General features: G+C 36.0%; 1 protein-coding gene across 3 annotated transcripts in view; it reads left to right on the top strand.

The window, feature by feature from the left end:
- Positions 1–17,454, top strand: part of DNAJC10 (DnaJ heat shock protein family (Hsp40) member C10) — a 50,019-nt gene extending 32,565 nt beyond the window's left edge. For all 3 annotated transcript variants that reach the window (XM_029934292.1, XM_029934294.1, XM_029934293.1), the window contains 11 exons: positions 72–186; positions 2,346–2,473; positions 2,749–2,865; positions 5,832–5,933; positions 6,912–7,067; positions 8,008–8,141; positions 9,142–9,195; positions 9,456–9,603; positions 13,021–13,140; positions 14,944–15,048; positions 16,146–17,454. In XM_029934292.1, the coding sequence (XP_029790152.1) occupies positions 72–186; positions 2,346–2,473; positions 2,749–2,865; positions 5,832–5,933; positions 6,912–7,067; positions 8,008–8,141; positions 9,142–9,195; positions 9,456–9,603; positions 13,021–13,140; positions 14,944–15,048; positions 16,146–16,157 (1,191 nt within the window). In that variant the 3' untranslated portion in view covers positions 16,158–17,454. The remainder of the gene's footprint in view (positions 1–71; positions 187–2,345; positions 2,474–2,748; positions 2,866–5,831; positions 5,934–6,911; positions 7,068–8,007; positions 8,142–9,141; positions 9,196–9,455; positions 9,604–13,020; positions 13,141–14,943; positions 15,049–16,145) is intronic.
- The last annotated feature ends 6,938 nt before the right edge of the window (positions 17,455–24,392 follow it).

The following is a 24,392-nucleotide window of genomic DNA, read 5'->3' as shown; positions in this document are numbered from 1 at the left end:
AAAAAAAAAAAAAAAAAAAAAAAAAGAATGCATAAGATTTTGTTTTCATCAAATTAAATTTTCTCCTTTAGGTTGGCAAGTTTGACTGCTCCTCTGCACCAGACATCTGCAGTAATCTCTATGTGTTTCAGCCGTGTCTAGCAGTATTTAAAGGACAAGGAACCAAAGAATATGAAATTCATCATGGTAAGAAGGGAAAAAATGATAAAAATATGTATTTTCAGATAATAATTTATTTGTACTTTCTACTTTATTTCTAACTGAAATGTAGTTGACACAGTGTTACATTAGTTTCAGGTGTACAACAGTGATTCCACTACTCTGTACATTATGCTCTGCTCACCGCAGTGTAGTTCTCGTCTGTCATCATGTGGTGGTATTAATAATACCGTTGACTGTATTCCCTATGCTATACTCCATGACTTACTCATTCCAGAGCTACAGATCTATAGCTCCCACTCCATTTTGCCCATCCCCCGCCCCCCGCCCCATTATCGCCATCTGTCGATGGACACTTGGGTTACTTTGGCTGTCGTAAAAATGCTGCAGTGAGCACGGGGTGCAGGTATCTTTTCAGATTAGTGTTTTTGTTTTCTTTGGGTAATATATAAATACTCAGTAGTGGGATTACTGGATTGTGTGGCATTTTTACTTTTAATTTTTGGAGGAACCCCTATACTGTTTTCCGAAGTGCCTACCAAGAGTACATGAGGGCTCTTTTTTTCTCCACTCTGGCTATTTCTTGCTTTTTGGTATTAGTTGCTCTGACAAGTGTAAGGTGGTGTCTCATTGTGGTTTTAATTTGCTTTCCCCTGATGATGAATGATGTTGAGTAAGCACCATTTCATTGGTCTGTTAGCCATTTGTGTGGCTTCTTTGAAAAAATCTCTCTTCAGGTCCTCTGCTCAGTTATAATTGGAGTGTGTGTGTGTGTGTGTGTGTGTGTGTGTGTGTGTATAGAGTTGTAAGAGTTCTTTGTACATTTTGGGTATTAACCCCTTATTAGGTATGTTATTTGAAAATATCTTCTCCCATTCAGTAGCTTGGCTGATTTTTTTTTTTTTTTTACTTTGCAAAAGTTTTTATTTCGGTGTATCCTAATAGTTAATTTTTGCTTTTGTTTTTCTTGCCTCAGTAGACAGGTCTGGAAAAATTATTGTTAAGGTAATGGTAGATTATGTTTCCTTCTAGGATTTCCATGGTTTCAGGTTCCCCATTTAGGTCTTTGATCCATTTTGAGCTTATTTTTGTGTATGGTATAAGAGAGTGGTTGAGTTTTATTCTTTTGCATGTAGCTGTCCAGTTTTCCCAACAGCACTTGCTGAGCAGACTGTCATTTCCCCATTGTATATCCTTGCCTTCTTTGTCAGAGATTGACCATATGAGCATGGGTTTATTTCCAGGCTCTCTATGCTGTTTCATTGAACTAAGTGTCTGTTTTTGTGCCAGTACCATACTGTTTGGTTTGCTACAGCTTTGTAGTGTATCTTGAAATCAGGGAGCATGATACCTCTAGCTTTGTTTTTCTTTCTTACAATCACTTTGGCTCTTTTGTGGTTCTTTGTACTTTGCTATGTATAAACATACTCACTGTAAGTAACTTTGGTTTTATTAGTAAATAGGTTTCTTTTGGAGAAAGATATAAAGATCTTATAGTTAGTTGTTCCATTCCCTTTATTCTTCTTTTTAAAATAATTCACTTTTGGGGTACCTGGGTGGCTCAGTCAATTAAACTTGTGACTTCGGGTCAGGCCATGATCTCATGGGTTCAAGCCCCACATCAGGCTCTGCTGACAGCTCAGAGCCTGGAGCCTGCTTTGGATTCTGTGTCTCCCTCTCTGCCCCTCCTCCACTCTGAGAAGGACTGTATCTTTTTATTTTTGCACGCCCTGTGACATTTAAAACTGGATGACACATAATAGGTGTTTGACTTAATATTCCCTATTGAATGAAAAAATCAGAGGGCAAATGGGAAAAGGGACTGTGTGCTAGTTGAGAAAATCATTTTTTGCCAAGCCAAGGAGTATATTCTTTAGGCAATAGTAAATCATCAAAGGCCTTTAAGCAAGCAACAGTATAATCAGATAATTTATAAAGTGACTGTGGTAGCAGTGTGAAAAATGTTTAGTTAAGGAAGCTAGTGCTCAAAAACCAGTTTGGTATTGTAATAGGCAAGATTGAGTTTAGGCAGTAGTCTAATTGGTCTCGACAACAGCAAAGAAAGAAGGCCAGTACTACTCTGGGAAATCTTTAAATCTTTCCTTTCTTTAAAAACTTTGAAATGTTTCTATGGATAAAAAGGCAAAATGTGGATTTTAATTTTTTTTCTTATTCCACTTTCAAAGGAAAGAAGATTCTATATGATATACTTGCCTTTGCCAAAGAAAGTGTTAATTCTCATGTTACCACACTTGGACCTCAGAATTTTCCTGCCAATGACAAGGAACCGTGGCTTGTTGATTTTTTTGCACCAGTAAGTTATTTTTCTTTCAAGTATCTATGTTTCAGATTTTCTCTGGTCACAGCAAAAAGACATTTGCTATATAATTTTGAACACTAGAATTATGTTACTCAATTACTGCTTCTACAAGATAAGGGATGTACTTGCCTCTCTAAGGATTAAATACATACAAACACATACAATTTGCTACCAAGTATTTAGGTTTACCTAGCATATATCGCTTGTTGCAGAAATGTGGCTTTTTGTTTAATTTGTTCAGTGTTTATGAATATTTTTTTCTTTTATAGTGGTGTCCACCGTGTCGAGCTTTATTGCCAGAGTTACGAAAAGCATCAAAGCATCTTTATGGACAGCTTAAGTTTGGTACACTAGATTGTACGGTTCACGAAGGACTCTGTAACATGGTAAGGCCAAGTGTAAAATAGTTATTCTAATCACCATTGTTGTAAAATAGTTTTTAAGTTATAGTGACAAAAGCTCTCTTTAGTAACATTATTTGAACAGTTTCAACAAAATGATATAAAATTTTGATTGGGTTAAAACATGAATAGACAACATAAATAATTGAATGTAGACATGGTCTTATTTATCAAACTGATAAAATACATGGTCTTTATTTAAAATCTTTATAATTTTTGACTTAAACTAAAGACTCCCAAAAAGTGATATTAATTCTAGATTTTCCTCATAATTGTCTTCTAAGTGTAGTTAGTAGCTAGAAATTTTAAAAATGAACAAGCTTTTTGAAACTTTCATATACATAAAAATATGTTTTTAGGTTAATTATTCATTCTTCATTCCAAGAATAACTAGAAATTATGTACCTCATGATGAAACTCTATATAAAACCATGTATAAAAATACTTGGAACAAGTATATGAAACCTAAATAAAATCGAGCTGTGACATCAGTGTTGAGGACATCTGATGATAGAGGCATATGATAAGTGACCGCATGGGCATGAAATCTGCAAGTCCTAGCATGTAGAGGATTTTACAGAGCAAACACCTAATTTATTGGACAGATACACTGAAAAGCAGAAGAGATTAGAGAGACTCAAAAGGCATACCCTTTTAATGAAGTGTTAAGGTCTTCTTGTTTGGATGCCATTCAAAGCTACTGCTAGAAAAATGAGTAAGCAATAATTGGGGAAATTTGAACACTGACAGGGTATCTGATAATTATCAGGAATTATTCATTTGTAGGTGTGAAAATGATAATGTAGTTGCATTTAGGGGAAAGTCCGTAGAGTTTAAATATGCTGAAATACGGATAAAATGATATATCACCTGGAATTTGCTTTAAAATAATCTTGGTGCAGGGGTAGAGTTGGAAGGAAGAATGGATGAAAGTGTGGCCATGAACAGATGATTGTTATAGCTACAGGAGGATTTGAGAATTTCTTGCTCTCTGCTCTTGTGTATATTTTAAATATTTTATATAAGCAAACTTTTTAAAAAGGATAAACAGAAGAGGGGAAAGGAAAGATAAAGAAGACAATAGGTTTTAAAAACATAGTAGAAGTGATTGTAGTGTGGAATCTTTATGGCATCTATGTGAGGAGTAATTCTCAGTGCACACACACAAGGTAAAAATTAATGTGAATGATTTTGACTACATTAAATGTTAAAACTATTGCCTAAGAAAGTTTAGACATTTTTTATAGAAAAAGAATTCCAATATAAAAAAAATGTTTTATTTCACTAATCATCAGGAAAGTACAAATTACAACAATCCATCAAATTAACAAAAATTTAGAAATCTGACAATCCCAAGTACGTTGATAAATTATCCAGTCACACAGTGGAATATCATAGATTATTTAAAACTAGATCTATCTTCACCAGCATGGATAGGTCTCAAAAATACACTGTAAGGTGACAAAAGCAAGTTGCAGAATAGCTTACAGAGTATGATAGAATTACAGAAAATTTTTAAATTGGCAAACATTTTACCGTACTGCACAGGGATACATGAGCATGTTGCAAAGTATGAAAACATCAGTGGAAGGGACAGATACATACTTATTTGAGGACATTGATTGCTCCTACTTTCAGGAAGGAAAGGAAATGGGATCAAGAAAAAAGAATGTCTAGCAGTCTGCCAGTGTGATAAAGTTAATCTTCCTTAAATATAGGGAAGGGAGGTGTGGCATTTAGATGATTTCTGTCTTCATTCTGTTTGAAATTTAACTCAACTATGTTTTAAAAATAAGGCCTTTGGTTTTGAATGTCTTATATGTGACTTTGAAAATATGCTAAGCAAGATACAAACTTAATGTGATAAACAAATTACCTTAATTTGAATTCTTCTAGTTTTTCTTTTTATTTTAACTATTAAAATATTCTTTAGATAATTGAGGAAAAATGTGAGGATTTAAAACTGTGGTGTCAAATTCACCTGCAGTAGAGGCCAGGAGTCATTACTCACTAGTTGGTGGACATTAATCAAGTCAGATACCCTCTTGAAACTTCAGTTTTCTCCTCTGTAAAGTTGACTTAGAATTTTAGATTCTGAATAGAGTTGTTATGAAGAATAGACTAGAAGCTACATATGTAAGTGCTAATAAGATTCACAACACTTGCTAATCACTAAGTAGATTAACAAAACAACTATTATATCTAATGAGTTATTTGAATTGATGTGCATTTTACAAAATTTTGATAAATATTTCCATTGTTTTTCCTAAAATTATTTTTGAATTCTAGTCAAAGATTCCAGTTTGCTCCTGAGTGCTTGTCAACTTTAAGGATACTAAGTTTAGTACAGTAAATTCACAGAGATATGCTTATTAACTTTTAGAAAAATTAAAACGTCAAAAAAATGCTTCCTGGGCCAGCGTTTATAGTAATTCTGAGGAGGAAATTACCAAGTATTTTGTACCATAAAAACTATCTTGAAAGAAGAATAAAAGGTGACTATATTCTTAGGAAAATGAGTCATAATTCCTTAACTTAAAATATGGTTGTATACACATTATTATCCTTGCTCCTTTGTTTCCTTTATTTTCTTCTAGACAAATTGGAGTCTTATGGTTTCAAAAAGACTCAAGCCAGAGATGAGCCTGTTCTTTACTTAGTTCAAGAGAGTCAAAAGGGCCCATGCTCAGTTTTCAACGTTTCATTGCCTATGGATTCTGTGGCTAATGGAGCAGCTATATATATATTTTTTTTTTTAAAAGGGTAATTTATCAGTACAACTATAAATCCATTTTCTTTGCCAAATTTAGCCAAGCTCAAAATTTTTCAGTAACCCAGCAATTTAGCAATGGACTTTTTAAATGTTCTTGTTACTTAAAAGCAAGCTGGTTATAAATTTGAAACTAGGTAAAATGCATAAAATCTTTCATTTGTATTCTCATTCCTAACAGTATAACATTCAAGCTTATCCAACAACAGTGGTATTCAACCAGTCCAATGTTCATGAATACGAAGGACATCACTCTGCCGAACAGATCTTGGAATTCATAGAGGTATTTTAAATTAAGTTACAGTATTGTCAGTTATAGAGGTAATTTAAAGTATCGTATTTTGAAACACCAAGCAAGTCGGGGAGGATCAGAGAGGAAGGGGAAAAACCCCAGTAGGCTTGTGCTGTGATCGCAGAGCCTCATGAACCATGAGATCATAGCCTGAGCCAAGATCAAGAGTTGAATGCTTAACCAACTGAGCCACCCAGGCACCCCTAAGTTGTTTTTAAATAGTTTTTAGTTTTGTGTTGTATTATTTATAATTATTTACTCAGTGAAGCTAACACTTTTGTTACTATAACCCCATCATAGTAGACTGAAGCTTTGTTAAAACAGCATATGGAGGGAGTGAGTTGTTAGGGAGCTTGTGCAGTATTTCCGGTCAGACTGTCAGGAAAATAGAATAGTAGGCTTTCTGCTAATAATTAAAGGGTTATTTCCAAACCATTCATTGGTTCTAGAATAGAACTAGATGGCCTGTCTAGACATCTGGGCACCTCTTAGAGCTTTTTGTCCCATCTCCTGTCACCTTAAATACAGTTGCCCCTTTTCTCTACCTAAGATGATTTTAATGGTACATAGTAGTAAGAAGAAAGTACACTTTGATTTCAGAAGGTTGACGGGCAAAGTCCAAACTTAATTATTTTAAAAATGACAAATAATTCCTAATTAGCTTTAGATTGTCTTTTAAATACCAGTAAGTATATTTTGATTCTTCAAAAACAGGAATTTTGGGGGGTTCCTTTGCGGCTCAGTTGGTTGAACATCCAACTCTTGATCTCGGCTCAGGTCATGATCTGAGGGTTGTGGGACTGAGCCCCGTGTTGCTCTCCATGCTGACCGTAGAGGCTGCTTGGGATTCTGTCTCTCAAATTAAAAGCAAACAAAAACAAACAAAGAACTTTTCTAAGTGATAAAGTTTGCCAAGAATAGATCAACACCTTTTTATATCTGTTATAATGAAAGTTCTATATTCTTTAGGATCTTATGAATCCTTCAGTGATCTCCCTGACACCCACCACTTTCAATGAACTAGTTAAACAAAGAAAGCATGATGAAGTCTGGATGGTTGATTTCTACTCTCCGTGGTGTCATCCATGTCAAGTCCTAATGCCAGAGTGGAAGAGAATGGCCCGGGTATAGTACTGTAGTTTATTTTAGATCTTAACAGTTAACATTAATGTGTATTTAACAGAATTGTTATAAAACTTAGATGAACTCACCTCTAGATTATCACCTCCAGTAGCTTTAATTACACCACTTAGATTCCCATTCGGTTTGTCTGGTAGGTGAATGGTATAGAGCAATCTACCCTTGTTTTTCCTGTGTCACTTGTTTGGTATTTATCCGACCGAATTTATGCCAAAGTCAACCCAAAGATCCCCTTATTTTCTATTAAAAATTTTCTACTTCTTTTCAGAGCTTAACAGTACAGTTTCTTCATAATATTGTGGGACTTAAAAAATAGCTTTGATCAGTAAAACATTTGGAATTTTTAAATTTCCTATAAATAGACATAGTGTTATAAATCATGATGAAAGATTGGGAATAAGTTATTGAAATATGAGAATGGAAAAAGAAATCAACTTTTACATTTCTAAGAAAAAAAACAAATGGAAGAGTTAAAAGTGATTTCTAGTATCTTAACATTTAAGATAATACAATTTCATGCTCTTTTCAGTAAAAGTTTTAAATTCAGGCATGAGTGCTACAATGCAGGGCTCTACTCTAATTGAAAAATAACTCTGAAATACCATTGCAGAGACCTTCATTAGTTCCTGGTTTCTAACACTAAATTTTAGAAACACTTCATCCCCCCACCACACATAAGGTACATAAAATCTATTATTTAATCTGCAGTAATTGTAGTAAAGCCTTGACTACAACATTACATTTTCAGTTCATTACTGTAAGTGTTCTGTTATGTTTTAAACCCTTACCTATTTTAATTTGGTGAAAATCACTGGTAAATAATATAATAATCATCTCAAAATGATTTTTCTATTGTAAACATAGTTATGGAGGTAATTTATTTTGATTATTTTGATCCATTTATCTCCTCTTTTCTCTTTTATAGACATTAACTGGACTGATCAATGTGGGCAGTATAGACTGCCAACAGTATCATTCTTTTTGTGCCCAAGAAAATGTTCGGAGATACCCTGAGATAAGATTGTTTCCCCAAAAATCCAATAAAGCTTTTCAGTATCAGTAAGTGTTGCCTAAAATTTTAAAGACATTTATTAGAACCATTAGTTATCTTAAGGGCTCCTGGCTGGTTCAGCCAGAAGAGCATGCCACTCTTGATCTCGGGGTTGTGAGTTGGATGTAGAGATAAATACATAACTTTTTTTTTTAAGCTTATTTATTTTGACTAAAGTTAACCCAACAAATATTTTTGGGGAGTCCACCATGTTTTAAGATAGTGTGCTAGGGAGAACCTCAGAAGATGAAAAAAGAATTGAACAATCCCAATGTTCGTGAAGCTGGCAGTCTAGTATAGAAGAAGATAAGTCAGTGTTTGGTTTCAGGTACTATACTTGAGCCTTTGCTCACATTATTGGCACTGGTCCTCACATATCTCCTGAGAAATAAGAATTACTACCCTTCCTACTATTACAAATAAGTGAACTGAAGTCACACAGCTGCTAAGGTTTGTAATTGGGGTTTCAACCCAGGTCTATGTCAGTGTCCATACTGTTTCTACACCACCACATGGTATTTGAAGTAGAAAATTCCAGTGCAAGGCAGAATATAAGGTATATTCTTTAAAAAGTAAAAATGGACCATGAATTTCAAAGAAGGAAAGAATCACAGCTGAGAGGAAATCATGAAAGGCTGCATTTATGAGGTGGCTTTTGACATGGCTCTTAAAAAGCACGTAAGAATTTGACAGACATAATAACCAGAGTGAAGGTTCAGAAACGGAAACCTTAGACATTTTGAGTTTCACTGTTCCCATGCTTCTATAGGAGATGTCCAGCAGGCAGCTAAACATTTAGGGCTATCTGGAGCACAAAAAAACATCAAGGCTAGGAAAAAAGGTATTTGGGAGCCATGTAAGCCGCATTTACAGGTAGGTATAACTGAGAAGAGAGATGCGAAGTAGTCAGTCAGTTAAACTTTTAAATTGCTGCAATGAGATTGTTTTCTGAACCTATCCAGTAATAGAAAATAGGATTTACAACTTTCATATTTTCTCTTCTTTCAGTAGTTACAATGGTTGGAATAGAGATGCGTATTCCCTGAGAATTTGGGGTCTAGGGTGAGTAATAAAAATATGCAGCATTGCATAAAATAGATTCAGTGCTATTTACCTTCATCTTATGTCTATAGTTAAATTTCCTGTATGTTTTTTAAGGTTCTCACATTTTAAAATACTTAGTAAAGAATTCTAAGTTACCAAAGTTGTGCTTTATTGTCATTCTTTGAAGTCATTTTTAACTTAGAAACTTTTGCTATATTATATTTTAGATGTTTTTCTGGGTTTCATATAACGAAAGTAATTTTGATCCCTTGCCACAGATTTCTACCTCCAGCATCCGTAGATCTAACGCCTCAGACTTTCAATGAAAAGGTTATACAAGGGAAGAATCACTGGGTGGTTGATTTCTATGCTCCTTGGTGTGGACCTTGCCAAAATTTTGCTCCAGAGTTTGAGCTTTTGGCTAGGGTAAGTGTTGTCTGTCTATGTAAGTTGTAGTTACATGCATGTTTTAATTAGATAAAATAACAGATAAAATTATATTAAATATAATTCTTTTTCTTAGAAGTTTCCTATGAATTTTTTAAAAATCCCATTTCATTTCTATGAGTATAATCTTGGCAGTAGATTTCTTCCTTCTTTATTAGTACTTTGAGTTAACATCTCTATCTTGATGGATGACGTCATCTACCTAACCATTCGAGACTACTCACTTCTGCTTATTCCCTATTTTTTTCCTCTGCTGCCAACCAGGCCATCATCACTAGATCCTGTCAGTTCTCTTAAGTGCCTTTCAAATCTGTCATCTCTCCTTGTCCACTGCTAGCCTCTCTCTTCAAGCCCTCATCTCTTCTAGATTTCTCACGTGTGCATTTTAACTGTCTCACATTGCCAGTCTGCCTTCTTCAGACCTGCCTTGCTGATCTTTCTAAAATACCGTCTTCTCTGGCCTCCTATTAACCATGTTGCTTAACTTGCATCCTTGATTGTAGGTCTCCAGCGGGACCCTTCCTACCTCCTCAGCTTTATCTCTGTCCTCCCCCACACTTTACAGTTTAGACACAGCAAAATACTTTAGTTTGCTGAACAAGAACATACTTTCCTTCTCACTAAAATGCCTTTTCCTTATTGGTCATCTGGATCTTTTTTCTCCTTATCCTACAAAACACAGCTTCTTTGGCACTTCTGTGTTCCCTCTTCTTCTCAGTCAGTGTCACTTTGTTGCCTTGTACTCCATTTGGTACAAATGTACCAAAAGTACTCCAATTTGTGTACTTACAGAGCAAATAAATATTTAGAGATCTGTCTCCTCCATAAGACTGGAGCTTCTTGAGGGCAAAGTACAATCTGGTCCAACTCAGTAAATGCTTATAAAATTTAACTGAATGCATAAACTGAATACAGTCTAATTTTTCCTTGTTTCTGCCCCATCATCCTGTTAATCACCTAATCCAGATTGTTAGCTTTCTTGCTTCAGGGAGCTTTGCCCTGGGCTACGAAACACTCACTTAGAGTGAAGAAGCTCCAGTTTCACCAGGCTAAAGCTGACAGTCCTAAGCCATGGGGAGTTTTTAGCAAAGGGACTTCAAAGTTCCTAGGTGTCATAAAAGATTATTTTAGTTATTGGATCATCTTTCAAATAAGAGGTTCTTTGATTTTTCCACTTACTTGATCTTCTCTTCCTCTTGTGCTTCCTTTTTCTCCAGAAATTCTAACAAAATATTTTCATTCCTTTGTATACTGTTAAACTTAGTTGTGTTACAAAATAGGTAAATAAACTAAGTTACAAAATATGAAAAAGCTCATTCAACAAATCCTAAGCACTAGGTGAGAAGCATTATGGTAAATAGTGGGGCTACAGAAATTGAAAGACAACATGCAAATAAGTATATTTAATACAGCAGGATTATTTCTCTAGTGAAATGAGAGGGAAGCAAGGACATGGGAGGAAGAAAGAGTCTTGCCAGGAAAAGACAAAAGGCATCACCAAAAATCTCAGGATCAATGTGACCAGGAGGTTGGCACTTGAAAGGGTTGGCTAGAGAGTACTCTAAGCAGAGAGGACAGTATTTGCAAATAGATAGGGATGCAGGAGAGTGGTGCATGTTCAGTCATCTTCACTGTTGGTCCAGTATTACCAGACTGTAAAGACAGAAGGGGAATGGCAAAAACTGAGGCTCACTAAACAATGGGAGAGGAGGAGGTTTGGTTCTCTTTTTTTGAGATTTCATATTGTTCAGAAGTTCTGTATAAGCACTAGGGGAAAACTATCAGTTATGGTAGAATCCATTTGACATTTTAGAAAGAGCACATTGAGGGGTGCCTGGGTGTGTCTCAGGTCATGATCGTGCGGTTCATGGGTTCGAGCCCCATGTTGGGCTCTGTGCTGACAGCTCAGAGCCTAGAGCCTGCTTTGGAGTCTATGTCTTCCATTCTCTCTGCCCTTTCCCCCCAAAATAAATAAAACATTAAAAGAAATCTAATGTTAAAAAAAAGAAAGAGCACATTGGATGGAAGAGTACACACACGCCAACTAGGCCAGAGAACTATACTGAGAGCACCAAAAACAATCCGGTGTTCCCTTGTAAGTAACTGAAGATACAACTCAACCAACGTCTGAAATAAACATTTTGGAAATAACTTGAACCAACATTTTTAGATTTCTCTGATCCTTAGTATAAATGTGTTTCTGCATGCAGCTTTGCTGCTAGCACACCCCCTCCTAAGCCAGCCTTGGCCACAAAACTAGAGGCAGCAAAGGTATTTTAAGTGTCCTGAAGTGAGAGATATTATCTGAACCAGGATGAAGGCAATGGTGATAGAAAATATGGGATAAATAGAGATATGAGAATAGGACTTAATGGTCAATTCATTATGTGAGAGAGAAAGAAGTCTAGGATGGCTTGATGAGTGAATAGTAGGGCAGAAGGAAGAGTAGGTTAAGGGGAAAGGATCCACGTCAGAAATCTTGTATGCAAGATGCTTAGTTAGTGGAAGCAGGCCAGTACATAGGTGAGCGTGAAGTCAGGGGAGGTTGGGGCTCAGCAGCACAGCTCAACACATTTGTATATAAAATCTTTCTGGGAGATGTTCAGTGAAAAAATTGTCCACCATAGATGCAATTGTGATCAAATACTGTAATTTGAGAGGCAGGTGTAGAAAGAGGTCTCCATGCCAGAAATGAGGTAGAATAGCCTGGAGAGTAAGAAAGCCAAGAGAGAATAGTGATAAATTCCAAGAAAAAAAAAAAAAGACATGTTTAGCAATGTCAGGTACCCATTAAGACTGAAAAGTGTGCATTCAGTTTGGTCAAATAGTCACTGCAGAACTTACAGCAATTTCAGTGAAGGGAGCAATAAGAAAAGAAGCTAGAATAAAATCTATTGATAGATGATGAGGGAAGAAAAATAATGAAAGACTAACCTGCTCAAAAAAAAAGGGGTCGGGGGGGGACAAGGAGGTACCTAGAGGAACCGGTACAATTAAGAAAGGAATCCTGTTTTGACCACATGCACATACCCCGAAGAGCATGTAAGACACCTGACAGGAACTGGGGAATGCAGGTGTGGTCAGCCTTCCTTCTGCACCATGAAGAGTACTGCCTGAGCACGGGAGACCAGGGAATGGAAGAAGGCGGGTGAGGACAGAATCAGGTGTTTGTGCTATGATGGACAAGGATGGGGACCAGAAAGCAGCTTTTCTTGATGAGAGCAACTAAAAATTTAGAAGCAATCTTATTAATATGGAAAGGATTAAGACTTAAGTTTTTGAAATAAATCTTTAGTATTATAAAGATGTGAAAATTTTAGTATCATATTGCCTGTGGTTGCCAAAATAGTTTATGCCCCACTGAATGAATGGCAAACCCCATTTCTCTCTTTTCAGATGATTAAAGGAAAAGTGAAAGCTGGAAAAGTAGACTGTCAGGCTTATGCTCAAATCTGCCAGAAAGCTGGTATCAGAGCCTATCCGACTGTTAAATTTTATCCCTATGAAAAAACAAAGGTACGTACAAGTTGTTCCCGCATGTGCCTTTCTGTTAGCAGACCAAGTTGAAAAGGCTTATTATGAATGTGAAGGTTTTCATTAGTCTCTTCTCCCTTTGTCATGTCTTATTTTACTGCATATTACTGAAGCTTTTTTACATATATGTAAAATGATTTTAAAAGGTTTTTCTGTCTCAAAGTTGATATGATCCACTGCCTTTAAAATTTTTATACTGATGAATTACAAAAACTACTAAAGAGACATAGCAGAATAGTAGAGTAGTTTTTTGAGTAGAGAATTCAAGATATCTATTTCTGTGAAGTTCTGTATTTCCTACTTTAATACAATTAACATATTACTTTTATTTTTTCCAGGAAAGGAAACAATTAAAAGGATACTATCATATTTTTGAAGTAGACTAGTACATGAACATTTGTCTTGAAGAATATTTATTAGTGGTTTAGACTGCAAAATAAAAGTTAGGGTCTGTGGTTTGATCACAACTCCCTTCTCCGGGCCACTGACAGTGTTTTTTTCCCCCAAAAAAGAAAACTAAACATCTACCAATGGGTCTTAAAATCAGATGATAACCTCTACTATCATTTATATAAATGCATGTATCTTTCAACCACTGTAGCTGCTAACTGAAAGTACTCATGACATTTGCTATCTTCCTGAGTACAAGAATGACATTTTTGACAATAGAACTGTAATTAAATAGGATTTGCCATGTATTCATGGTAAAACATTTCAAATATTTAAATACTTCTTGAGAAGGAATATCAGCTTAAGATCTCAGGTTATTTATTGGAAATTATATTTTGAAAGAGTTAAGTAGATGATGAATTTTAGAAGTCCATAATTGTCAACGAGATGCTTCAGTGAAGGACTTTGATTTGTCCAAGAGGCTAATCTGTCCTAAGAACAGCCTAGGGTAACCAATGCCGTGAGGGTAACAGAGCTTCCGCCAGGACCTGAATCTACTTCATCCCTTTGGAATCACTAGCTCTACTTTCTAATTCTCAGAATAGCTGAGAAATGGGTAACATAAATAGGGGTCTTACTCAGGTAGAATGATGTTATTAGCAAAGTATGAATATAATGAGCAGTCACAGAATTAATCAGGCCATAGAAGGAGCTCTTTGAAAAGATGATGTTACCATGTGTCTGGAGGGAGCCCTGAGGACATTGGACCCCAAAATATCCCTGTCCAAACCAGGAGACAGGTGGCACCCAGAAGACTGACCAGATATGAAAATCAAAGCAGAATAATGATTGCAGTTAAAGCAGTACAAACCAGGTGCGCAGTTAGTTACGCACCTAAGCGAGATCCTAACAGAGTGTGGAGTTCCCACTAGGACGAAGGAAACAAATGACTCCAGATCCAAAATAAAGCTTGGTGTATTGACCCGCCCCCTTTTCTGCTTTTCAGCCACCTTCCTGCTGTTGGCAGATGAGAACCAGGAGACACACATTACTTCCCAGTGTTGTAGTTGCTCAAGATTTTAACTGTGCCAATGACTGTATAAGATTGAATGATTTGAGTCCCCTGGGGGATGTCTTTTGTTTATATTTTAGTTGTTTTGACACAATTAGAGTTGGTAATGCATTTTTTCCAAGAAATTATTTTACATGTTCTCATAAGAGTATCATATTTGAGTAAATTATGAGTTAACCACTTTTGCAGCATTATTTCCTTGAAGAAATTTGAGTTTCAAACATTTAGAATTTTAAGGAATATTTATTCAAGTTTCTTAGATGGAAATGTCATGTTTTGATTAGATACATAAAGGATTATAAGAAGAGTATTTTTTATTTTAGAGAAACATTTGGGGAGAGCAAGTAGATGCCAGAGATGCAAAAGACATTGCTACCTTAATATATGAGAAATTGAAAAATCTCCACAATCATGGAAAGAGAGATAAGGTAAGGACTAAATCTAGAGCTGACTTTGGCAGACTTTATAATGTACATTATATCTATCAAACAGGTATAATGGAATCCTCAAAAAATGGTAAAGTTGAAGTTTCTTAATTCAAAAATAGGAAAATCAGAATGTAGCCTCTGTACATTGATAAATTTAGAAATTTGCACAAGTACAACCATTTAACACATAGTGAACTATGACCGTAAATTATTTAAACTTTGTTTAAAAAACGTAAATAAAGCATTGACTTCTTAGGAATAAATATACTGAAGCTTCCTAACATACTTTGCATCGCACATTTTCTTTTGGTATAGTCTGGATGTATCGGAACCCATATTTATTTTGGCCCCTCCTAGAATTTTATCTGTCAAGAAGCAGTGCAACCTCTTTTCTATTCTATGGAAGACCTGTTCATTTTTTCTTTTTTTAAATCATTGTCATTCTAGGACATACTCACAAACAGACCAAAGAGTCCATGAATGTTAGAGTGCTTTCTGAGTGGAACTTAATAAAATCACATAGGTGGTTTCTTGGATTCTCTGCCTGTAAGGTGGAAGAAGGACAAAAGAACAGCATATTCTGGAAGGGACAAAGGCTGGCTGGCTTTGTAGAACCCTACTAGAACGCCCATTCCAGTAGAGAAAGCCTTACATCTGTACCAAGAGCTACATTTTATCCAAATCTAAAAGATCCAGGAAAGAGATGATTACAAAACTTTATTTCCTTGGGTTTAGGGGGAAAAAATGTTTTTCTGGTGTTTTGATTTATTTTAGCTTCCTCAAGAGGTTTAAGGTGTGACTTTTATCTTAAGTTAAACATCTGAAATAGAAAATGTTATTAAGTCATAAGCCAGAATATCAAAATTGAAATTTAGCTTAAAAAGATACCTAAATAGGACTATCACTTACCTGCACAAACAGGTAAGTTATAAATAAGTGAAATCCCTTTTCATTTCCATTGTTACATATAGGCAAGTATATTTCATATGGTGATCCATTAAATAATTATTTTTCAAATGGGAAAGTACTGTAAACTAACCAACATTTTAATGTAAATTCATACTTTTCCTCCCCCAACCACTTTTACATTATTGTAGGATGAACTTTAATGATGGTGAAGATGAAGAAAAAAGAGAAAAGGAATCCTAACAAAGGACATCAGAAGACCCCTTTTTAGGATGTTACTACATTCTGGGTCAGAATAAATGAACGTTGTCTTGGAATTGGAATTGCACTGTCTGAACTCTGTACATCATTGGTATAAATGAAGGGTCTGCATGCTTTTTCTGTAGGAGGCCAGATGGTAAATATTTTAAGCCTTGTAGACCATGTACAGTTGTCACATATTCCCTTGTTTTTGGTTTGTTTACAACCCTTTAAAAAGTTTAAAAACTTTTCTTTGCTCAGGGCCATACACAAACAGGCCAAGCCAGATTGTGGACTCCTGGAAATGATACTGAGACTGGCTGGCTCCAACAGGAGCCTGCTCTGTTATGTGTATATATGTCTAGGATCTGTTCCTTCAGGTTTTGTGGCTGGACTGAAAAGAAGTAACTTGGTATTTAGTTACCTGTTTTAAAAATTGCGTGAAATGGATTCTCACCATAGTTTCATTAAAAAAAGAAAAAAACACGATGAGGCAAGCACATCCCCTATTTTCATGCTGTATTATAGTAAAGAGATTTTCTTTCTTTTTCTTTCCTTTCTAAAGATTATAAAGAACTGATTTTAATTTTTCACAATTGAGAAAAAGTTTTGTAACAATAAATAAATCCAATAGATTTCTACAGCATCTAGAAATAACCTGAGGAAAACAATATTTATAGCTATTAACTGGGCACTGTAGAGTATCCCAAATGTATCAAGTATTTAGAGTTCTGTATTTTAAAGATCTGCGTGCGTTTATTTTCTGAATTGCTTTCATAAATGTTTGCCCTGTGATAGTAATTGCCTTTTGAAGCATCGTTCTAATATTTATGGTTTTGCCTTTTGGACTTTGTTTTGATGTAGATCTTCTGTTTGCCTTCCCCACAGTTGTGGTTTTACACTCTTGTCTGATTTGTTACTCAGATGCAAAGAGTAACTGCAGGTTTGTTTCACTGTGGCTCGTAATGACACTGTGGTTATTCCAGTTGTTTCCTGCTGGAGGCTACGGTTTCCAGATTAATATTGTCAAAATGAACTTATTTTTTTAAGAAAATCAATTATATAAATATAAAGATGGGATCTTTTAATTTCTCGGTTGTTCAGACTAAAAGAATCCAAAAAGTTTTTGCTTGCATTTTCACAAAACATTGTCAGTAATGTGCAGTTATTTAGTCACAATTCAGAGTTTATGGAATGGTAAAAATTGTGATCAGAAGAGGTCAGTGAATTAAAGAACAACAGCAGTCTTCTCAAAAACTTCCCAGGATTCTGCTTTATTATTTTGGAAGTTTTATTTTGTTAATGTCACTCTCCTTCCCCAGTATTCCCTCATAATTTTATCACTGTAATTTCTAAAAAAACATTTTATATTCAAATCTAACCCTATTCCTCATATTCTCTCCTATTTTGCTTCAGTTGTATCCTTAAACTCCTAACCTTGGATTCCTTGTCACATACGTGGGCAGTTACAGAACACCTGCCACTCCTAATCTTAATTCAACCTTTCTGAATTATGATCAGCAATGGCAAGTGCCTTTCATTTATTAAATTTTCACTGCCTAGAAATCTTTCGAAATTGGCTTATTTCTACAAGATAACCAAAATCAAAGACCTTAAGATGTCTTAGTAAATAATTACTGAATTCACGTACCAGTGACTTGAATACCACGGTGCTGGACAGTGATACTGGAAGCGTACGTAGACGGAATCCAAGGGATGGTCCCTGTCTCCCACATGTCTATAAGTCACAGTTCTGACACTGAGCCCATAAGCAGGTTTAAGGGTACCTAAACCACTACTCATAATTCCAGACTTAGTGAGAAACCTTTTAGGCAATAAAAAAAAATTAGTAAACAGTATGTATCCTGTAACTTGATCTAAGTATGTGCCTGTGGAATTGGCTGTAAAGCCAGGGCTGCTGAGAGTCATGTTAAATAATAGATCTCCTACAGTATCTGTCAGGAGGCTATTGTCTACAGTCATCTTGGTGTCATTGAGTATTTCAAAAACAGCTGGTAGAATTATAGCTTTTAACAGCCAAATTAGTAGAGTACTCTGAAGAGTGCCTGGTAAAACATGCCCTTTCTCTAAAAAGTTGTGTGCAACTGGCCTTGGGTATCACAGCACCATTTCTGGCAGACCAGGGAGCAGGCGTATTCTGTCAGGCATTTGTTTTTGGAAATTAGATACCTTTCAATATGTGGCTATATAAAATTTGGAGTTTGTGCTTTTGACATTAATGTGCTTACTTATTCCAATTACCCAAATTTTATTTAAGATCTTTTATATCATTTTTAAAGTATATGATTAAGATAAAGAAAAAATGAAATTGTTTTTATATTATAAAAGTTTTCTTTAAATTTTTGTGCTTCGTTTTCTAACTATTCAGAGCAGGAATTTTCTTAGGTGCAGTTATCAGAATTGCTGTGTTGTTCCCGTGGGACACATTGACATTTATGTAAGTCTTTAATGAGGTAATATTTTTAAGCCTGAATTAACAGAATTTTTGTATGATTAGTCCATAGGTCTACCAAACTCACATAAATGTCTTAAATTACACCTATTCTGTCCATCATGACTATTAAATAGTATAAAGTTTAAATTAACAAAATGCATTTAAAATTTTCTATAGTGATTCCTATATGTTCTGAAGATGGTTCTGAAGATGAAAAGGAAGTGATCTTTGTAGTAGTATGCTGAAACTTCTAAATACATATCCTGAAAGTTCTAAATATACCCAAATTCCACTGGTGAATAGCTCATTTTCAGTAAGAGTAATGACGGGTCAGCCACTAAGCTAAAGTAGAAGTGTATTATTGGTCATATATAAAAATGTTAGTAATTCACAATTTGAGTCTCGTTTAACAGTAGATTTGCACTTAGATTCATGTCCTGTTATCCAGTCCCCTTATTAGAAAAGAATGGGATCCATTTTGTGAAAAGTGATTAACCCAAATTACGGCTGGCCAGACTAGCTGATATGGTATCTTTCATTGCATTATCTGGTCACTTAAGTACATTCTTAGTGCCTGCCATCCTGTTCAAAAAGATAACAGGTCAAAAGACCTATTCAAAAAGATCTGTGCTAATGCCTATGAAAATTTTTCCATGTTAATTATTAATAGAGAACTCTTCATTAATTGCTATCCAAACATTTGAGAGGTGAACATATATACATTCCAACAGAAGGTAGTGAGATAGGAGGCTCCTGAATTCACCTTCTCCCAAGGACACACTGAATGTACATGTAGGTACAAAACGATTCCCTCTGAAGGAAATCCAGACACTGACTCCTACACATGAGGTAAATGAGGAAAACTCACGTGCGCGCACTGGAGTGGGCAAGAGAAGCTACGGCACGATCTCATCATAACCCGGCCCCTGGTGCGGTGTCACAACGAGGGAACCAAGAGCACCCAGCAGCCGTCCTTCAGAATTCAGAGAGAGTCTCCCAGTAAGCAAAAGCTGAATGAGTTCATCACCACTAGACGAGCCTTACAAGGGATATTAAAGGGACTTACTCAAACTGAAATGAAAAGGCATTCATTACTAAATATAAAGCGTGAAAATGTAAACTTCACTGGCCAAAGTGATTCTATACTTAAAATCACAGTACTGGAACGTTGTGATGCTGGTGATTCCATTTACAAATCTAGTATAAAGGTTAAAAGACAAAGGTAGTAAGACTGTACTTGGTTCATGCTAAAGGTAAAAAGATTTAAATTTTGACAACAAAAGTAAAAGGGTAGATGTTGTAGGAAGGGAAAGTTAAACTGTTAGTGTCTAATAGACATGGATATAAAGATATTTTATTTAAGACTCATGGTAACCGCACAGCAAAACCTATAATATATGCACAAATGTGAAAGAAAAGAATTAAAAATGAATCTCTAAATTATCAACTCACAAGACAGTAAGAGAGGAAGAACAAGAGAACTATAAAAACAGCCAGAGATCAGCTAAGAGATGATACTAGTAAGGCCTTGCCTATCAATAAATAGACATGAGTTGAATTCTCAATCAAAATACATAGAATAACTAGAAAAAAAAAAAAGACCCAATTATATGCTTGTCTATTAGAAACACTACAGATTTCAGAGTGCATTAGCTCAGAAGTGAAGAGAAAGGAGAAATTGTTAGAAATGGAAACCAAAAGCTGATATAGCTATGCTTATTAGACAAAATATACTTTAAGACAAAGATTGTAAGGGACAAAGAAGCTCATTATAAAATGATAAAGGGATCAACCCAACAATTATGCACCCAAATTAGGAGCAACTAAATATATAAAGCAAATGTTAAGACTTAAAGGTAGAAATAGCAATAAAATAGGATACGTATCATTCTCATCAATAGATCATCCAGATAGAAAATCAACAAGAAAACATTAGACCAAATAAACATATACAGAATTTTCCACCCAAAAGCAGCAGAATAAACATTCACAAGTGCACAGGGAACATTCTCCAGGATAGACCATTTGTTAGGCTACAAAACATATATTAATAAATTTAAGTTTTAAATCTTGTCAAGTATCTTTTCTGATGGTATAAAAACAAAAATTATAAGAAGAATAGGAAAATGATGTATGTGTGGAGATTAAACATGCTACTGAACTATCAATGGATCAAACAAGAAATAAGAAAATACCTTGAGACAAATGAAAATGTAACACATCAAATCTTATGGTGTGCAACAAAAGCAGCTCCAATGTAAGTTTACAGTGATCAAAAACCTACATTAAGGAAAAGGAAAGATCTGAGAGGGGAAATTGACCCCAGAGTAGCAGGACCCTAGGCTCACCGTGTCCCACAAATATGAGATAGCCGTCATATCATCCTAAACACCCCAGAAATCAATCTGCAAATTGGCTGAAGAAGCTCCACAGCTGAAGGTAGAAAAGAGGCCACATAAAAGAAGGTAGGAAGTGTGGAGATTCTGCTTGGGAGAGAAACAGGTTGTGGCTGCTGCAGCCAAGGTAGGAGCCAGAGTCCTGGAGAAGGGCAAGAGACAAACTAGCACACAGGGAAAACTAATCCTCCTAGCAAATGGCTTGGAATGTGAGAGGCCTGAATTTCCTGAGTTCTTACAACCACGGGACTTAAAGGCTGGAGTGTTAAAGGTCAGTGTGTTTGGCTCTGGGAGAGCTTGGAGGACAGTGGGATTACTGGAGAAAAGGAAGGACAAACAGCCCATGGAAATAAAGTGAGGGAACAGCAAACTAGAGAGAACATGGTTCACATAGTAGGGAGGTTAGTTCCTCTTAGAGGGTGTCTCAGAGAGGCAGCCTTCCCAGAGAGACCTCCAGGAATAAAAGGACTAGCAGAGCCTTTTCCTTCTCTCACCACTCAGCATAAGCACAGGGCCACCTATGGGAACCAGTGCAGTACCCAGGGAATGTGCTGCCTTACTTGCTTATACCAAGCCCTGTCTCTGGCACTCTAGTGGAAACACCCTTCCCAGTCTTGCTTGCCTAAGTCCCAGCATGGTGGGGCCCTCCCCCAAGAATGCTGGCCCAAACCCCTGCCAAGGCCATACACCCAACACAAATTTACCAAGGCGTTAGTTCCAGTGGCAGTGATGACATGTCCTATTTCACAAATAGACCAGACAACACCTAGTTAAAATGCACCGCATTCAGGCCAGGAATCGAACACAATCTACAACAGGCAGAGAGAACCTCTGCAAACAGCCGGCCTTAAGGATAAAGCAGCCAGGACGCAACTGCAGAGCACCAACAGCATGCAATGGAGACACTTCCAGACGCCGCAGGCCCAGGGAAGCAAGGGATACTACAATACAGGGCACTGGAGGACCTCTTCATTAGGCCACTACCCTCAAGAACAGGAGACAGAGCTGACTCATTAAACAGAGAAACTTGCACAGAGACTAACAAAATAATTTTTCCCCCACATGAAAAAACAGGACAAGGCTGAAGATCCAAGTGAAACAGATGCAAGTAACGTGCCTGATGGGGAATGTATAGCAATGATTATTATAAGGATACTACCTGGACTTGAGAAAAGAGTGGAGAGTATCAGTGAGACCATTAACACAGAGATAGGAATAACATAGCAGGGATAAAGGGCTCAATAAACAAAATGAGAAACATGCTTGGTGGAAAGTGTGGAAGAAGCAGAATGAATGAATATGCTAGGAGAGAAGGTAATGGAAAGTAATCAAGCTGACCCAAAAAGAGTTATGCAAAACAAGAATAAACTTAGGCAACTCAGTGACTCCATCAAATGTAATAGCATTCATGTTGTAGGAGTCCCAGAAGAAGGGAGAGAAAAGGGGACAATTTATTTTTTAAAATAATAGCTGAAAACTTCCTTAATCTGAGGAAGGAAACAGATATCCTGACCCAAGCAGCACAGAGAACCCCCAAAAGAAATCAGCAGAAGCAGACCCACAACAAGGCATAATATAATTAAGATGGCAAAATATGGTTATAAAGAAAACATATTAAAGTCAGCAAGACAAAACAGCTCCATGCAAAGGAAACCCCATAAAGCTATGAGCAGATTTTTTTTCAGCAGAAGCTTTCCAAGCAGGAAGAGAGTAGCACGATATATTCCAAGTGCCAAATGGGGAAAACCTGCAGCCAAGATTATCCAGCAAGACTGTCATTTAAGAATAGAAGGAAAGGTGAAGAATTTCCAGACAACCAAAAACTAAAGTTCATGACCACTAAACCCTGGAAGAAATATTAAAGGGGACTCTGCGTAGAAAGAAAAGACCAAAAATCACAGTATGAAGGAAAGTAGAATACATGAAAGCAGTAAAAATTAATATAAATAAAAAAACTACCGGGGCACCTGGGTGGCTCAGTTGGTTAAGCCTCCGACTTTGGCTCAGGTCAGATCTCACGTTCGTGGGTTCGAGCCTCGCGTCGGGCTCTGTGCTGACAGCTAGCTGGAGCCTGGAGCCTGCTTCCAGTTCTGTGTCTCCTTCTCTCTCTGCCCCTCCTCCCCTCATGCTCTGCCTCTCTCTGTATCAAAAATAAATAAAACATTAAAAAAATAAATAAATGTTAAAATTAAAAAAAGAAAACTACCACAGGAACAAACAATTCCACTTCTGGGTATTTATCTGAAGGAAACAAAAACACTAACTAGAAAATATATTTGCACCTCCTTTGCAGCATTATTTATAATGGCCAAAGACATGGAAATAAATGAAGTGTTCATTGATGGATGAATGGGTAAAGAAAATGTAGTATGTATTATGTGTGTATATATACGCAGAATTGAATATTACTCAACCACAATAAAAGGGGAAATCTTGTCATCCTATTAGATGGGATGGACCTTGAAGGCATTATGCTAAGTAAAATACATTACACATAGAAAGACAAATACCTATTAAGGAGGATATTTGTGATGAGCACCAGGTGTTGTATATAAGTTGTGAATCACTGAATTCTACCCATGAAACCAATACTGCATTGCATGTTCACTAAAATTTAAGTTTTAAAAAATGGAAGAAAAAGATAAATACCCTATCATCTCATTCTATGTGAAATTTTATTTTATTTTTGTGTGTGTGTGTGTGTTCAATTACTTTAATAACACTACATTTACCATGCTATCACCATGGAATGTAAATTCAGGTTAGACAAGAACATTTTACAAGTGCGATAGCACTCTAGAGTATACCAAAGTTTGTGTATAATGTCTGACCAAACCACCTTGCTGATAAATCACTAATCACTTCAATTATAGGTAATTTGTTAACATTTATGATTCTTACCCAAAAAATAATTTTCATACATTTAAAAAGTGTTTTTCATTTACCTTTGCATTAGTACTTAAAATACACATTTCTATTTCAAGATATTTAAAAGTTATTCTAATACACAGCAGCATAAATATCATTCTGCAATTATAAAAAAAAGCTAAACTGAGACCCATACTTAAGTTATTCTCATGTTTACAAATGATTCTGAAATAAATACTACTTCTAAGCAGCTGTTATCAGCTTTTTAGGTTTGGTTTAAATACACACACATATTTTCAGTTGTGGCGAAGCTTATTATGTTATATTCCATGCATTGCTCCGAAAGGTTTCTAAGAGCCAACCAGCCCTAAAAACTGAAGTACTCAATCAGTCTCCAAAGCAGGCAGAAAACAGTTAAACAGAATTCCTACATAACATCAAAAGCACATGATCATCTGCAGCAACCGGGAGAACTTCGG

The sequence above is a fragment of the Suricata suricatta genome, chromosome 3 (assembly GCF_006229205.1).
Source record: "Suricata suricatta isolate VVHF042 chromosome 3, meerkat_22Aug2017_6uvM2_HiC, whole genome shotgun sequence".
NCBI classification, from domain to species: domain Eukaryota; kingdom Metazoa; phylum Chordata; class Mammalia; order Carnivora; family Herpestidae; genus Suricata; species Suricata suricatta.
Note: the sequence above shows the minus strand (reverse complement) of the source record. Positions and strands in the feature narration are given on the sequence as shown.